The 17806-nt window shown below is 36.1% G+C and overlaps 1 protein-coding gene across 1 annotated transcript in view; it reads left to right on the top strand.

The window, feature by feature from the left end:
* FAR1 (fatty acyl-CoA reductase 1) overlaps positions 1–15340 on the top strand; it is a 66408-nt gene extending 51068 nt beyond the window's left edge. Inside the window, exons 10-12 of the mRNA XM_034995477.1 lie at positions 4853–4982; positions 10727–10854; positions 12424–15340. Of these exons, the coding sequence (XP_034851368.1) occupies positions 4853–4982; positions 10727–10854; positions 12424–12586 (421 nt within the window). The 3' untranslated portion in view covers positions 12587–15340. The remainder of the gene's footprint in view (positions 1–4852; positions 4983–10726; positions 10855–12423) is intronic.
* The last annotated feature ends 2466 nt before the right edge of the window (positions 15341–17806 follow it).

The following is a 17806-nucleotide window of genomic DNA, read 5'->3' as shown; positions in this document are numbered from 1 at the left end:
AGGGTTCAGTCCTACTCTCTGGTGGTTCTTTTTTTTTTTTTTTTTTAATAAAGATTTTACTTATCTGACGGAGAGAGACACAGTGAGAGAGGGAACACACAAGCAGGGGGAGTGGGAGAGGGAGAAGCAGGCTTCCCGCGGAGCAGGGAGCCCGATGCAGGGCTTGATGTGGGGCTCGATCCCAGGACCCTGGGATCATGACCTGAGCCGAAGGCAGACGCTTAACGACTGAGCCACCCAGGTGCCCCTTTTTTAAAGATTTTATTTATTTATTTGACAGAGAGAGACACAGCGAGAGAGGGAACACAAGCAGGGGGAGCGGGAGAGGGAGAAGCAGGCTTCCCGCGGAGCAGGGAGCCCAATGCGGGGCTCGATCCCAGGACCCTGGGATCATGACCTGAGCCAAAGGCAAACGCTTAACGACTGGCCCCCTCTCTGGTTGTTCTTTGAGATTCTTGGCTCTGCCCTCTGAGTCATCCTTCTTTTTCATTAAAAAAAAAAAAAAAAATGGCCTGGGTTTGCAGCTGAATCACCTTCTTACCCTACTTCTTGCCCGTAAAATGTTGGGAGCGCCTAGGGCTGCGATCAGCAAACTTGTTCTGTAAAGGGCCATGTGCATTATTCAACTCTGCTGTTAAATGTAGCTTCCACCTTGCAACCGCTCAGCTGTGCAGCCATAAGTAATATGTAAGTGAGTAAGCATGACTACATTCCAATAAAACTTTATTTACAAAAAACAGGTGGCTTTGATCCCTAGGCTCTGGTCTGCTGACCTAGATCCAGAGGCCTCTTTTCACTTTTGTCTCTGTCCCTTTAAGTGTAAACTGATCAGATTCCTTTTAAAACTGCAGGTTTCCCGTATATCTCATTTTAAAACAATCTACTCCATTAGACCAAAGCCATACGCGCAGATCTCTTTGAAACATGCCTTTTTCTATCTTGGGTTCTATATGAGGTTGCTATGGAACAACACCCTTCGATCTTAGATCTTTGCCTCTCAGGTTCTGCCTCTTCGACAACAGTTTCTATGAGACATGTCTTTAAGATTGGCATGAGCCTTTTGTTTATCTGAAAGGTTCTATGAGGAACTATTTTAGATCTTTCTGAGGTCTTAACAAAGAATCTCACATCTGCATTCTGGACTTGAGCTATGCTCAGAAGCCATTTCTTAAAGAATTCCTGGCTGACATTTTACATCCCTTCCAAATTCTACTCATATAGTTCATTTTTTTAAAAGATCATCTTTGTCCTCTCTTGAGGAAATCTTCTTGGCTAGATCATCAAGTTTATTAGGTAGAGTTTTTATTTTTCATTTTACCACAAGTGACAATTTAGTTCTTCTAACTTCCAACAGTATTTTTCTCACTTTCCTTCAAGCCGTCACAAGTATCTTCCTTAAAGCTCTCTTTAAAGTTTCCACTAACATTCTTCTCTTGGTCCTTCCAGGTTTCACCAGTGGTCTCCGCAAGGGCCTTCCAGATTCTGTGTACTTGATCCTAAAGCCAATACTACATGTTTTAGATGTTTATTATAGCAGCCTCTCATTCCCTGTACTGATATCTGTTCTGTGATCTGTGCTGCATGATATATCACTTCAAACTTAGAGTCTTTTTTTTTTTTTTTAAGTTGTATAATTGACATCAAACTTCATATCTTAGAACAACAGTCACTTTACTTATCTCATGATTTCTGTGGGTCATAAATTCTAGAAAGCTTTACCTGGGTGGTTTTAGCTCAGCATCTTTCAAGTGGATGCAGTCAGATGTGGACTGGAGCAGGTACACTGTGGGAGTAGGAAAGGAAGGGTACAGAGCAGCAAGAGTGGCTGGGCATCTTTCTCACGTCACATAGTCTCAGAGCCTTTCTACACCATCTCTCCACATGCACTGATTTGGGCTTCCTTCAGCAGAGCAGCCTTAGGGGGTGGACAGCATAAATGGTGACCGAAGCCTTCAAGTGTAAGTATTCCAGTGAGCAAGGCAGAAAGCTGTATCACTTTTTCTTACTCACCCTTGGAGGTTATGCAGTGTCATTTCCACCTCATTCTCCTGGTTATAAGTTACCTTTTACCTCTTGATGGGAAGATAGTCAGGGTGATATTGTAGGTGAGCATGTAGGCTAGAAAATATTGTAATCACCTTTGGAGTTTAAAGTCTGCTCCAAATAGGAAACCTCAAGTAAAGAATCTTTCTAATTGAGGTTTGTCTTGCGCAAGGCTAGTATGAGAGCAGCGATGACCCTTGACCTTGGGGCTTACAGTCTAAAGGCAACAAGAGCCAGAGAGGTTTTTCCTTTAGGCAGTCTTATAAATGTTAAATACAGAGTCTTATTTATGTTATTTAATTTGTTCAGATATTTACTGAACAAGGTACTGGGCTTTATGTCTTATACTAGGACCTTAATATAATGCCTCCTTCTACATTAAAGTAATGTTAATCATGGCATTCATGGTGTCCACTTTATTCATTTTCATTATTCTGTGTGTCAGCTAGATAAAAATCTAACTTACTGCGTTTCTCAATGTAATGATAAAAAGTACCACTCAGACATGCATCATAAGGAATCCTGGGTGACAGTCACTTGGGATTAGGATGTGTGGTCTTACTGCAAGTGGAGGCAGCATAAATTATTCACTCTCACTCTTGAAATGCAGTAGATACTTCATCACTCTTAAAAATGACATTAGGAAAATGGTTCCATAGTCCGATTTTTTTGTTATTTAGCCTAACTCTCTCTAGCTTAACTTCTGTGAATCTGATTTTTTTTTTTTCTTTTTTTAATCTTTCTGGTTGTTAATGGAGGGTAGTTTTGGCCTCCATCAGGGAACATTTAATAGCATTTGGGGATGTTTTTAGGGGGAGGTTATGCTACTGGCATCTAATGGGTAGAGGCCAGGGATGCTGAACATCTTACAATGCACAGGACAGCCCCCCACCACAGAGAATTATTGGGCTCAAAATGTTTGTAGTGTTGAGGTTGGAGAAATCCTGGGCTAGATCTTGGCGGATTGTGGTGATTTTTTTGCAGGTTGTGATAATAATAAAGGATAAATACATACTCAGAACATACATGGTGATGTAGTCTCAGGCATCTATCTGCTCATAGGGCATTTGAACCAGAGTGATTATGCAGAGTTTTAAAGTTTCTTTTTATCCCGATAGTATTCAATCCAGTACTTTTATTGCTTGATAAATACTCCGTGAACTTCACATGGAAGTGGCCTTTCAGATTTCCTTCTTCCCCTCCAATTTTTTATTGTATTTTTAAATGGCTGAATCAGTGATTGGTTGCAGGGTAATTCTGTCACTTGAGTGAATCTAAAGATAAGACTAGGTGAGAATTGTCAGTGAAAAAGAAATCAGGAAGAAGAACTTGTTAATAAGATGTATGTTGGAAAATGATGTTAAGCAAATATGTGTATGTGTGTCATTCAAGTGCACTATACTGGTTGTGATGGTAGATACTGATTTAATTACAGACCTGTTATATCTTTTTTTGTTTTTGTTATAGGAAAAAAATGGTCTGATCTCTTTTCTAAAAGGAGCATGTCTTGGTTTCCTCCCCGCTCCCCCCATGTGCTTTCTATCTGTCTGAACTCTTCCTGTCCAAATACAGCCTTCGATGCTCAGTAATTCTTTTCGTGTTTGATGGAAGTTTTATTTTGGGATTACTTTCTTGCATGAACTACAGTTTTCCTTTGCATAGTCCATGTTGCCTCATTTTCTTGTAGTGTTCTGGATTCAAGGTTTCTTTCTAAACATATTGAATGTGTCCTCAGAATTGTTTAGCTAATGTTACTGTTTTGACTTTTCCCCCATTTCTAATGTTCTAATTTTCTCCCATTTTTCCCCATTTCTAAAACCCCTGATTTTGGGACTTTCTAAACTATGTAAATGCTAATCCTTATCGTGGGAATATAAATAGAATTCTTTTAGAGTATTTCTCCACAAATTATTTTTCTGTTTATCAGAGGCCAGGGATTTTTGGTGTGTGTTTTGTTTTAGAAAGTTCTTTCTTCCCTTTTCCTACTTATCATAGGTAATTAGATGTTACTGCTCTGGTTAGTGTTACGATATCAATGACTTACAGTGTGCCATGATATGTAAAATGACAGATTTAAAGATTAAGGCCCTTCGTCCTTTTTAAAAAGGAACAAATAAAAAATATCAAACTTCCTTATTTCTATTCTATAAGGATGGATAATGGGGGTTTTGGGAAGTTAGGTGAATATCTTGAATATCTATTTCAGAAAGTTTTCAGCATGAGTCATTGATTTCACAGCACATTCAGACAACCAAGAGTGGTACCTGTCTGTGTTAAAGAGAAAATTACTTTAAAAATGTATTTGGAGAGAGTTGATTAAATGGCAAACGAGTATTTCTGTATACTTTGCCTCCATGATGCTAAAGAGTTGAGATTATAACGTAACACCATGTATTATGAGTTCACAGGAAATCTTAGTAATTGTAGCTGAACCAAAATGTGATTGAAGGAACAAAGAGCAAGGGAATACTAATTGAATCCATTTATTTGCTTAGGATTATAGTGGAAAATGTGACCTCAAAGTACTGTATTTCCTTTGAAAATTAATTTCATATATCAACAGAACTCTGTTTAGGCAGCATTAAATTCATTTGCTGCTGCTTAAAAATTTTTTCCATTTTGGATTTATAAGATGTTCTTCAAAGATACAGAAATATTCTTACTCTCTGGTGGTTTGGTACACTAAATGAGTTACGTATTATAATTTTACTGTTACTATCTCAGTGTAGAAACTGATACCTTGGGTGGTGATGAGATTTTTTCCTAATCTATGCAAATTATGAATCTGTCCATTTTTCTTACAATACAGGATGATGAAAACAATAACTCGTCTTCACAAGGCTATGGTGTTTCTTGAATATTTCACAAGTAATTCTTGGGTTTGGAATACTGACAATGTCAATATGCTGATGAATCAGCTAAACCCTGAAGATAAAAAGGCAAGTATTTCCTGTTTTATATTAGAAAATATGTAGCACACTAATTGGAGAACCATTAGCAACCTGAGAAATAATTGGATATTTTTCACAATCAGTATGCAACAAGAAAGACATTTGACACCTATTTATAGTGTCTCGTTAGAGCTTCCAGTCATAATTATGGTGGTAAAATAAAATTGCTCTATCTTAAAATTTATAGTGTAAGTATTTGAGAGTAGCTTTCAAAGTATGATTGAAATGTTGATTCTTTTTTCCCCTTTAGTCAAATTCATAGAAAACTTGGACTTCTTTATGCATTTTTCCTTCACTTTGTTTTCTTTGAATTTCGAGGAAAAGAACCTTCTCTCTGAAATTGTTTTACTCATATATTCTTTCATTTCTTATCATTCCACATTTCATCCTGTTAGTTTGAAACTTAAACTCTTTATGTTTTTTTTTTTTTGAGGTTACCTTAGATATTTTAACATGCGTAGCTAACAAAGTCTAAATTAAGCATTTTCTATAGCTTCTTCCTTAATGATATTTAGGACCTTAAAGTGTTTGAGCTGTAGCTACCACCCCACTAATATACATATTTATACATTACTTCAATTCTCTATTTAAATCTTATAATTAGATATGATTTTGGTTAGTGTTACTTAGATTTAACCAATACTTACCAGTGTCTTTACTATTAGATCTTCTCTTTAGGGTCATTTTCTTTCAGCTTGAAATCTATCCAGAATATGATTTAGTAGGGTGCTGTTAGTAGTGAACTCTCAGTGTTTGATTGTCTGATGTGTCTTTATTTCACTCGTGTTTCTGTAACATGATTTTGGCACATTAAAGATAACTTTCTCTTTTGTATTCCTTTACTATTTGGCTTATGTTATTGCTGTTGAAAAAATCAGTTTCATTTGCTCTTGCATTATGGGTCACCTCTTATTGTCTCTTTTTCAGAGTTTTTTTGGTATTGTGCAGTTTCACTGTGAATGTGTCTGGTATATATTTATATATTTTTTAATTTATCCTGTTTCACAGTGGGCTTCCTGGATCTGAAGTCAGATTATTATTATTTCTTCACATATGGCCTCTTCACCATTCTCTTGTCTTCTTGTGAAATTTTAATGAATTTTAGATCATTCTCACCTCCAGATCTTTTAACTTTTATTTCACATTTTGTGTCTCTTTGTTTCTGGCCTGAGAGCTAATAATTAAAGTTCTGTGACAGTCTTTCAGCTGTGCCTAAGCCACCCCGCTGAATTTTGGGTTTCGGGTATTTTCACTTTTAGAAGTTTGGTGTATTTTTCAAATCTCATAGACATTTCTTAAATAATCTTTAGAATTTTTTTTCTTGACACATTGTAGACATAATTGTTTTAAATTCTGTTTCCGCTAATGCAGACTTCTAAAGGTTGTGCAGCTTAGCATCAGCCACTTCATCTGTCCTTTAAGCTAGCTCTCATTCGTGGCACCTTGTTTCTTGTTTCTTATTGTTTGACTGTAAATTCATGTTCCTTGAGGATTTCTGTGGGAATTTTTTGAAGCCTGTGTTGAAATTGCAGTTTCCCAATAAGGATTTGCCCTTCTGCCAGTAGCCTGGTGAGTGTTAGCATTAACTAGCCAGGTGACATTAAGAGGCCAGGACCCACTTTGAAATATCTGATGAAGTTTTTAGCACAACTCAGGTGAATATGGGCCTTCAGTAGGCTGGTTCATGTTTACAGTTTCTCAAAGGTGATTTTTTTTTTTTTTCATTTTCCCAATCGCAGCTTCCTTTCTCTTTCCACTTCTTTCCTTAAAAATTTTAATGTTTTATTTAATATATCCAAAATAATATATAATTTAAACAAAAATTTAAAAATTACTTAAAATTTAAAGAACTATTTAAAGGATATTATACTTTCAATTTTTTTTTATACTGAGCCTTTCAAACCCAGTGTGCATTTTACACTCCCCAGCACATCTCAGTTCAGACCAGTCACTTTCAAGTTCCCAAAGATGTGCGTGGTTTGTGGTGGCTACCATATTAGATAATGCAGATTTAGTCCCATTGTACTGGTTGTGCATGACAAAGGCATCAAGAATGCAGTTTTTCTGCCCACTTCTGTGTGTGGTGGGTTTACTTTTTTTTTCACCTTTGCTCTGAGGCTACAGCTTTTGGGATTTTTATCTTTTTGCAGAAATATTCCATAAGACTCCTTAACTGGGGCGCCTGGGTGGCTCAGTCGTTAAGCGTCTGCCTTCGACTCAGGTCATGATCCCAGGGTCCTGGGATGGAGCCCCGCATCGGGCTCCCTGCTCGGCGGGAAGCCTGCTTCTCCCTCTCCCACTCCCCCTGCTTGTGTTCCCTCTTCTGCTGTCTCTCTCTGTCAAATAAATAAATAAAATCTTAAAAAAAAAAAAAAAAAAAAGACTCAACTTATGGGGCTGTAGGCTTTATGAGCCAGTCTTCCTCCTTGCCTATAGCCTTCAAAGCAGAAGGTGTAGGTACCAGGGTCCTGCAGATAATCTCAGGTTAGGAAATTTGTGGCTTCTGCTGATTCCTTATTTTCTCCCTTTCCATCTTCCCTCTCCCCATCCCAGTGCACAACACATGCTGCCCAGTGGATTATCAGAAAGTGAGCACCCCGGTGAAAAAATAGAACATTATTATCCCCAGAGGATCCCCTCATGCCCCCTCCCAATCACTATCTCCCAAAAGTAACAACTATCTCAGATTCTAACACTAAATGGTAGTTATACCCATTGTTGACTTTATACAAATGGTATCCTAATACAGTATTTTTCCTTTTTTTTGTTGATATTTGAGTTATTTCCAGTTTTTGGCTATTAGGAATAGTTTTTTGAACCATGTGCACACATTTGTTTAGGATCTATACCTAGAAGTAGAATAGTAGCTAAGTCAAAGGGTATTTGTATGTTCAATGTAATTGATAATGCTTAACAGTTTTCCACAGTAGTTGAACCAATTTGTATTCCAAGTGGCAGTTCATGAGAGTTCCTGTTAATCCACATCCTCCGAACAGTTAGCCTTTTCATTTTAATTTTTAATTTTATCCACTTTGTTGGGTGTATAGTGGTATCTCAATGTAATGTTAATATGCATTTCATATTACATAAAAAGTTTGTGTAGAAATGGCAAAAATGGCAAAAATTGCCAATAATCCTATTGAAAATGGGCTAGAGATGAAGAGTCTACAGAAAATAAATGCAGGGCGCCTGGGTGGCTCAGTTGGTTAAGTGACTGCCTTCGGCTCAGGTCATGATCCTGGAGTCCCGGGATCGAGTCCTGCATCGGGCTCCCTGCTCGGCAGGGAGTCTGCTTCTCCCTCTGACCCTCCTCCCTCTCATGCTCTCTGTCTCTCATTCTCTCTCAAAAAATAAAAAAAAAAAAATAAATGCAAATGATTCTTAACAAAAGATACTCATCCTCACTCATAAAAATGGAAATGTAAATTGAAACTAGACTGAGATAATTACTACTTAACAGTTTGTAAAGATGCAAACTTTGCCAACATACCCTTTTGGTAAGGCACTGGCCAGTGGGAGCTCCATACATTGTTAATAGAAAGGTATATCTTTCTCTGACCTTGTATTTTCAACTTTTCTGTATCCTTATCTTTTAGATATTTCTCTTCTAAGCAGCATATAGGTTTTTTTCAGTCTGATAATTTTGGACCCTTATTTGGAAGACTTAATCCATAATGTAATTTCTGATAATATTTGATTTAAATCTAACTCTTAGTGTTTCTCTTTGTCTAACTTGTTTTGTTGTTTTTTTTTTTAAAGATTTTATTTATTTATTTGAGACAGAGAGAATGAGAGAGACATAGAGCACATGAGAGGGGGGAGGGTCAGAGGGAGAAGCAGGCTCCCCGCTGAGCAGGGAGCCCAATGTGGGACTCGATCCCGGGACTCCAGGATCATGACCTGAGCCGAAGGCAGTCGCTTAACCAACTGAGCCACCCAGGCGCCCTGTCTAACTTGTTTTAAGTTCTTTTTTTTTTGCTTTCTTTGAGGTTATTTTTTACAATTTTCTATTTTCCTATCTGTATCAGTTACATAGAAATATACTAGTTGTATTGGTAGGTTACTCTAGAGATTACAGCATCCTTCCTTACTTTATCAAGGGCTAATATAATATTGGTACTTCTGCCCTTTTTTGGATAACGCAAGGACCGATACGTATTTTAATTCTGCATGTGCATTATAGGTCTTACAATCATTATTCTTACTGCAGTCTGTGCAGTAAGTATTCACATAGATTTACCAGCATAATTGCTCTTCATTTCTTCTTCCATGTCCAGACTTCAGTCTGGAATCATGTTCATTCTGCTTAAAAAATACCCTTTAGTGTACTTCCTCTGGTGTGAGTCATCTGCTGATGTCACATCGTCCCAGTTTTTATTCTTCTGGAAACATCTTTGTCAAAGATGTTTATACTGGTATAGAATTGTATGTTAACAGTTTTCTTTGAGCCCTGGAAGACATCGTCGCATAGTTTTTTGGCTTCCATTGCTTTTGAGAAGTCTCTGTCAGTTTAATACTTGTGCCTTTAGAGCTAATCCATAACACCTTTTTCTGCTGTCTTTGAAATTTTCATCTTTGATTTTCAACAATTTTACTCTCATGTGCTCAGATACATGTGTATACGTGGTGTATGTGTATTTCGAGTCTTTGACTTATGTATTGTCATTTTGGGGAAATTTCCAGCTGTCTTCTCAGATAGTGTTTCTGTTCCACTCTTTCACTTTTCCTGTGGGGATCCAGTTACACGTATGTAATGACTTCTCATAATATCTCCTATCCGAAGCCGAGTCTCCATTTTAGTGCAATGTTACTTTAATGGTTTATTTATGTAGCTATTTTGGTCTACAACTTGGTATTTTCAGATAAGTGATGGTAAACACTGAATAATCGGTTTATCATTCCAAAAAAATAATCTGTTTCTGTATGGAGAAACACTGAGCAGTGCATAGCCCTCTTATTTTGCCATGAAGTAACACTTTTGTAAAATTTTCTTTTCATCAAATGGCCTCCTTACTGTTCCCTAAACTCCTAAGCCAGCTTTCACAACATATTCTTTCTCTTGATGTCATCACTGTTCTGTAGGAAAAGTAATCTGTGTGGTATGCAGGTGTTCAAGAAGAGATACTGTAGATAGAAACTGGAAATAAATATACTAGTACATGTGTAAAGCGGTGGTGAATACATAGATTATTTGGACAATGGAATTTTATCTTTTTTTTTTTTTAATGGTACAGGTTTCTTTCTTCTTACATTTCATATACTTCTCTTTAAATGCTGACATGAGTTTTCAGATTATCTTCTGAAATGTTTCTGTGTTTAGTGGAAGGTATAAAATAGGGATAAGAATTTCTTTGTGAATAGCAGGAAGATTTTAAAAGTTATTGTTATAAACATTTTATAGTCTTGTCATGTGCAGGTAGCCTTTAAAAAAGTGTGAATTTTGGGAGCGCCTGGGTGGCTCAGTTGCTTAAGCTTCTGACTCTTGATTTCAGCCTAGGTCATAATCTCATGGGTCCTGAGATCAAGCCCTATGTCGGGGCTCTGTGCTCAGCGTGGAGTCTACTTGGGTTCTCTCTCTCTGCCCCTCCCCCTGTGCGCTCACTCTCTCTCTGTCTCTCTCTCTCTAAAATAGATAAGTAAATCTTTAAAACAATTTCAGAAAGTGTGAATTTTTGATTAGCTATGAAAAAAATTATTCAGGAGTGTAACCGATAGATTTTTTGTTTCTATAGACCTTTAATATTGATGTACGGCAGTTACATTGGGCAGAATATATAGAGAACTACTGCATGGGAACTAAGAAATATGTATTGAATGAAGAAATGTCTGGCCTCCCTGCAGCTAGAAAACATCTGAACAAGTAAGTTTTTTACATCGGCTTGATTTCATCTTGTCTTCCTTATGAAACATTACACAATTTTTGTTTTGTTTTGTTTTTTTTGGGTAAGCTGGTATATTGAATGAAAGATATTGCTAGTGTAATATATTGCATTTAGGAAAGGTGCTTACCTTTGGACTGAAACTATGGGAGTTTTAATTTAGCCTATGATTGTTGAAACTTACCATCAATTTATACTGTTCCTTAGCCCTAATTTCAGGTAGGAATTTAGTTTTGAAAATCACTATTGTCTTTTCTTATATTACTACTGAAGAAGTAAAGATTTTAGAAAATGAAAATGTATTTTAAACTAGAGGTAATTTTAAAAAATAAACGAGGTAATACATTTGAAGGGTTTTTTGTTTGTTTGTTTTTTGCCCTAGTCAAATACATCTTTGGAAGGGGAAAAGAGATAAAATAATAACATCATTCAGCATAGAATTTTTTCTTTGTTTATAAAACCAGAGTTATAATTATTTCCTTAGTCTCATTATAAACATAATATATACTCATTGTTTTAAAAAACCCCAGACAACACAGGAAAAATCATTGTTATCCCATAATTCAGAGATGCAGTTAATTTCAGTAGTAACCTCTTTCATTTGTAGTGTTTTTATAATACAATTTTTATAACAGTTTTTAAGACCGTCACATCATTCTTTTTATACCTCCAACTTGTATGAGGCTTTTGCAGGGCAACTAGTTGTATAGTTGAGGAAAGTGAAGGTTAGGGAAGTTGTGTTTGCCCAGGTCATATGTATTAGGTGACAAAGGAAACTAGAATACTTATCTTTGACTCCTAATTCAAAGGTCTTTGGTTTTTTAATATCGTTTGTGTATTATAGTCTTATCTTGGACTGCCTATTGAAGTTAATGGAATTTATGTAGCATTGTTACATATCTGAATGTTTGTGATCTTTTCTAACACCATTAAAATTATAAAAAACGTTTTGAAACATGAGCACAATAATATTAATATTACTCTTTGAGAATGGGAGGGTCCTCCTATATAGACTAGTGCCATGTTTCATTCACGGATGAAGATTTGTCCAATTGGCTTTTGATCATGCGACTGTCACCTATAACTAAAGAAGTTCACTTGTCTGACAACTTGCTAAAGAAGTTGCTAAAGATGTTAAAACATGTTTATTTTGTCTAGAAGATGATGTATATAATGAACAAACCTTTTTAGATTAGATAGGAAGCTCCAGAAGTACAAGGGGCATGTCTGTTTTACCTACAATATACTTAGTACTGGTCACACAGAAAGATGCTCAGTAATACTTGTTGAATGAATAAATTTGCATCCCAAATACACTGTTATGAAAAACCTTTGTGTGTATTCATTGTTAATAGAGGTTGTGCATTGTTTGATGGACTGCATGGTCAGGTCTGATTTTTGCTAACTTTCTAAATTAAGGGCTTCTAGTTAATTTTTAAATAGGTTTCAAATTAATAATGGATTTGAAAACTGAGCATCGATCATCTGCCATCCAGCAATATTTTATTCTAGAAAGCATTGTCTGATATGTCTCTTGATTTGCTTTCCAGGTTGAGAAACATACGGTATGGTTTCAATACTATCTTGGTGATCCTGATTTGGCGCATTTTTATTGCAAGATCACAAATGGCAAGAAACATCTGGTACTTTGTGGTTAGTCTGTGTTACAAGTTTCTGTCATACTTCCGAGCATCCAGCACTATGAGATACTGAAGACAAGAATTTAGCATTAGAACATCTATGCATATGGTGGTCTAAATGCACAAAATGTAAAATGTACTTAAGTCATCTCACCTTTTGTCAAGACATTAAACCATCTTAGATCAGAGTGTGGAATAAAGTATGGTAAATTTTATGTAACATTTTAATGTTTATGCTTATAAAAATCTGGTGAACACACTGTGGTTATGCCAGCTCAAATCTACAATAGCCACCAAAACCATGACTTAACATTTTGATCCCTGGGGACAAGGGGTGGGGTGAAGGTAGCAGTGGGGAAATAGGAACCCTGACCAGTATAACTGTGCAATTCTGGAACATATTAATTAAAATATGCCTTAACATTTAGTGATTTCTAACTCTAATATATAGTGCAGTGGAAAGCATTTATTTGGACAGGAATACTTAGCTAAGTTGGTAGATATTTCATTCTTCAGTGTTTGATTTTTTTTCAATGGTTGAAGTGGGTTTTAGTTTTGTTAAAACTGTAGCCAAACTTATTTTCACATCATTCTATAAGTTATTGAGTGGTCTCCAATATGAAAGACATGTTCTCAATTTCCTTTCTCTGATTAGTGGTCTGATGCACATCATTTTTGTATAAGCAATCAGTTGCTTCCGTAATCAGAAGGCTGTATGTTATTCTAAAGACCCTACTGGATCTAAATAGGTTTGAGAATCCATATCAACATATGCTATGTATTTTTTGAAGGAAAATGAAAATGAATTCCATAAGACTATTAGTATCAAAAAGAATAGGAATACATTTTTCTTGTCCACATTATGACCAAATAAAAATTAGTCCTGTGAAATTTTGTTCATGTTTTGAAGTTGGAGGATTTCTTGAGACTTTGGCAAAGGGGGGTGCAGGTGGGGAGGGAGTCACTATATTTGTGCTCTCTTCCCTTTATACATTTTATTAACAGGACTTTTAAAAGGCTTGTGCAGTCTTTCCAATGAAAACTGAAAGTGCTTTATTATGGAAGAATGTATTTGCAGGTAGTCATAATAATAAGAAAACGTTCTCACATGTGTGTAAACACATACTAAACTTTTGACCTTGAGAGCTGAATTCCTTCAAGAAAAATAAAATAGTGCATAAAATAGCGTGTATAAAATTAAGTAAAGGACTTTATTTACATACCACATAAAGTAGCAAACTGTTGAATGAGTTTCAAGGTACCATTTATTTTTTCTGCATGTAGTTTTAGCTTTAGAAAGAAATGCATTATAGAAACAAGTAATAGCAAGAAAATTAATGTATATTTTAATGATACATTATTATTCCCTTTAAACCTTAATAGTAGTTAACTGTCCTTACTGTTTTAACATACATTTGGTTTAACAGATTGATCAGCATAACTCTTCTAATTTAGCTGATCAAGTTGTACTATATTTAAATCATCAACAGTATATCTTGAATGTGTTTAATGAGGTCAGTGCACAATACAAAAAGCTACATAGAACTTTACATCTTAATTTTCTCTGTCAATTTAAATGCAATGTGTAAGAAGTTTATTTTGTTATTGTGAAAAAAAAAACTAAATGTAAAGGAAACCACTTTCTTCCATGCAGGTGCGTAATCTTGAAAAGGAAAAATGCTTCCATGTTGAAGCCAGATTTTCTGTAGTAAAACTTTTAAACATTATTTTAAAATAAATATGTATATAAATATATATATATTCTTTGAAATGATACTAAGTCTCTGGTCTAGGACCGTACCTTGTGTAAGGTGTGAGAGACCATGACAGTGTCTGAAAATGGAATAAATGATGATGCCTTTAATTTAAAGTGGCCCACTGATTAACTCTAGATGCTCTCTACATCGAGTACTCCATCTCTCCAAATCCATTTCCATAATATGTTGAAAACAGGCTAACATTTCTATGATGTTTATCCTTCTGCCGAATATACTTAGAATCAGGTGAATTGTCTTTGTATCTTGCAGAAGAATCAGGTACAACTTTGCCAGGCATGTGAAGTACAGAGGGGGGTATGTCTTCTGACCTAGTCATTGTTCTTGTAATCCAACATAAAGAAATGCTCGCTGGGACAGGTGCTGAGGCCACTGCATTAATCTTGTGTGTTTGTTTAGAATTCTGTTGTCAGAAGAAACTAATGAATAGACTAATATGTCATTTTAGAACTTAGTTCTAAAATTAATGTGAAGAGTAGATAGGTTGTTAATCCCCCACCACCTAGACTTTAAGCTTAACTCAAAGATTTTGGAACTCATGTTTGTTTGTGTCATTTGCTAGACATGGTTTTTAGTTATGTTTGACTTTATTTTCTACAGTATGAACTCAGTTTTTAACACGATAACCTAATTGAATTTAGTATTTCATTTAATTCATTTGATAAAGCCATATTGTAATACATTTGGGTTTTTTCCCCACTATTCACTCTTGATTCTATGCTTTTATCAATTGTGACATCATTTGTGGCTATATTGCAGTTTGACTTGGCAACATTAATAAGTTTGAAAGCTCAACAAAGAAGCATGGCAATACGTTCTTTGACTAAAGAATGGTATAAACATGGTATAAAAATGGTAATAAAGCTTGGAAGCAGGGAGGAAAAAATCTTATTTCTCCCATTTTTTTGTGTGTGTCTGTAGGAACTGGTTCAGGGTTTTTTGCTTTTTGTTTTAAATGTAAATTGATAATCTTTTATAAGAAGTAAATAGAAGCATTATTGGGTGCCTTTGTTTGTAAACCAAAAAGTAATAAATGAATCCCTATATTTCCATTATAGTATTTATTGTATTTTTACAATAATTATCCTGAAAACTATATTGAAAATACTACCTGTCAGATAATGTGGTTAGAATTACAGGAAGCAGGGCTCATGTATACTACTTACGTTTTTTTAGGTACACACTTATTACCTCTTGTATCCTAATGTTATTTAACTGAGTTTCTCACAAGCATTTTAGGGGAAGCGTATGGACAGGATGAGTACCTTTCATTAAAGTATTATTTTTACGTATTGTCTGGAATGAGGTCGTTTTTCTGTTTTCTAAAAACAGTACCAGGAGAATGCCAGGGTCTCATTTAGGCTCCAGCTACTCTCCTCCACACTGAATGATACCATTTTAATTTATAGGTACACTTGTAGTAATTTATCTGTTGAGTAAGGGTGAGGGAATCACTCACTAGTAGTAGAGATTAATTATAAAAAATAAGGTATTGGGTTAGGTTCAGGTGAGTGTAAATGGCCTTCCAAGAATGCTTTCCAGGCTGCCTCCAAGCCCTCACTTGAAACCGTTAGCACTGATTTGCTCTACTTTGAGAAAAACTCTAAACTTTTGCATGAGAAACTAGAGACTGGAAGGTATGCTGCATAACTTGATACAGAAATGAGTTAATTAAACTTACAGTCTCTGTGATAAGAGAAATATGAACTATTTTCTTATTGAATTAATGTTTTTATCTTAAAGCATTTTCTAGTCATAGAGTGAATTTATCTTTTTTTTTTCTGGTGGTATGCTCTTCCATTTCTGTTACTCTTAAGATTTCTAAGCTAATCATCTGTCAATTGAGCATAGTTGTGAATAATTGTTAAATAATTCCTTTGATTTTTCTCTATTAAAGAAAAGTTTGAGTAACATTAAGCTTGACCTGCTCCTTTTGCAAGTTGATGGCTCTAAAATACATTTATATAGAAAACCATAAAGTGCTAAGTATGAGTTCAGTATCTTTACTGTGGGCCTGAACTCAGGGGAATAAGGTGGTAACTGTCTTTTTCTTTTCTTTTTTTCTTCTTTTTTTTTTGCAGGGGGGGTCACAGATCACAGACACTACCTATAATTTTATACAAGAAGAAGAGAGGCAATGGAGTGAAGATTTTTCTGAATTCATTAAAATATACAAATATTCATATTTATTCTCTTTGAAATATTTACCTTAATATTCTCCACTAGATGCTTAACTTCATTTTCATGTTACAGCTTCATGGAGTTGAATTAGGTGTCCTCCAAAGATGCTTTGGAGGGAGAATTCCATTATTTTCTGCTGGTTGTACAGAAAACCTAACACATTCTCGCTCTGTGTCTCTCATGTGTAAATCTGTGCAGAACCCTTGAGATTTTTGTGACCAAGGAATAACTAGAAAGTGTTAGGTTGAACCATATATAAAAAGCTAATATTTGATCATCTTAGACCTATAAAGGTCTAAAACTTTCATGTGACTCATTCTAGTATTAGAGCCGCTTTTTTGGTTTTATTTTTTTTTAACAAACATCTGAACCTAAACATACAGTTGAATGTGGTCTTATTTAAGATTTTATTTATTTATTTGACAGAGACACAGCGAGAGAGGGAACACAAGCAGGGGGAGTGGGAGAAGGAGAAGCAGGCTTCCCGCGGAGCAGGGAGCCCGATGCGGGGCTCGATCCCGGGAAGCTGGGATCATGACCTGAGCCAAAGGCAGACGCTTAATGACTGAGCCACCCAGGTGCCCCAAATGTGGTCTTACTTAAAATAGTCATCCTGGGAGATTGTATATTTCATCAGTACTTAAGTTTTTGACATTTAACACCTAATTTTCTGCTTTATGTTGCATCTTTCGCAGGTTCTTGTCATTTCTCCCAATTTGGGTCTTGGCTTCTTAAAAGGCAAACCAGGCCTGCACCTTTCATGTCGTAGAAACAACAGTAGTAAACATTTGTTGAGCACTTGGCTGTGTCAGGCGGTACTCTAAAGATTTTACAGATATTCACTCATTTATGCCTTTCAGCAACGCTTTGAGGAGGGTTCCTCTATCACTTGTTTTTTTTTTTTTTTTTTTAAAGATTTTATTTATTTATTTGACAGAGAGAGACACAGTGAGAGAGGGAACACAAGCAGGGGAAGTGAGAGAGGGAGAAGCAGGCTTCCGGCGGAGCAGGGAGCCCGATGCGGGGCTCGATCCCAGGACCCCGGGATCATGACCTGAGCCGAAGGCAGACGCTTAACGACTGAGCCACCCAGGCGCCCCTATCACTTGTGTCTTATAGGTGTGGTAACCAAAGCATATGATGGTTAACAGTTTACCCAGGTTACACTGGTAGTGGCAGAGCCAAGGTGTGAACTCAGCTAGTCTAGCGCTCAAGCCCCACTACACAATGCCCACCACACTATGTTGTCTTTCACTGTAGGAACACAGATGTTTCTGGACTATTCAGAGAAGTTGTCTGACAAGCTGTTGTACTAAATGTCTTTATTGGCTTTCTCA

Source organism: Mirounga leonina, unplaced genomic scaffold (assembly GCF_011800145.1).
Source record: "Mirounga leonina isolate KUSES-001 unplaced genomic scaffold, KU_Mleo_1.0 Mir_92, whole genome shotgun sequence".
Lineage (NCBI taxonomy): Eukaryota > Metazoa > Chordata > Mammalia > Carnivora > Phocidae > Mirounga > Mirounga leonina.
This window is presented reverse-complemented; position numbering and strand designations above follow the sequence as displayed.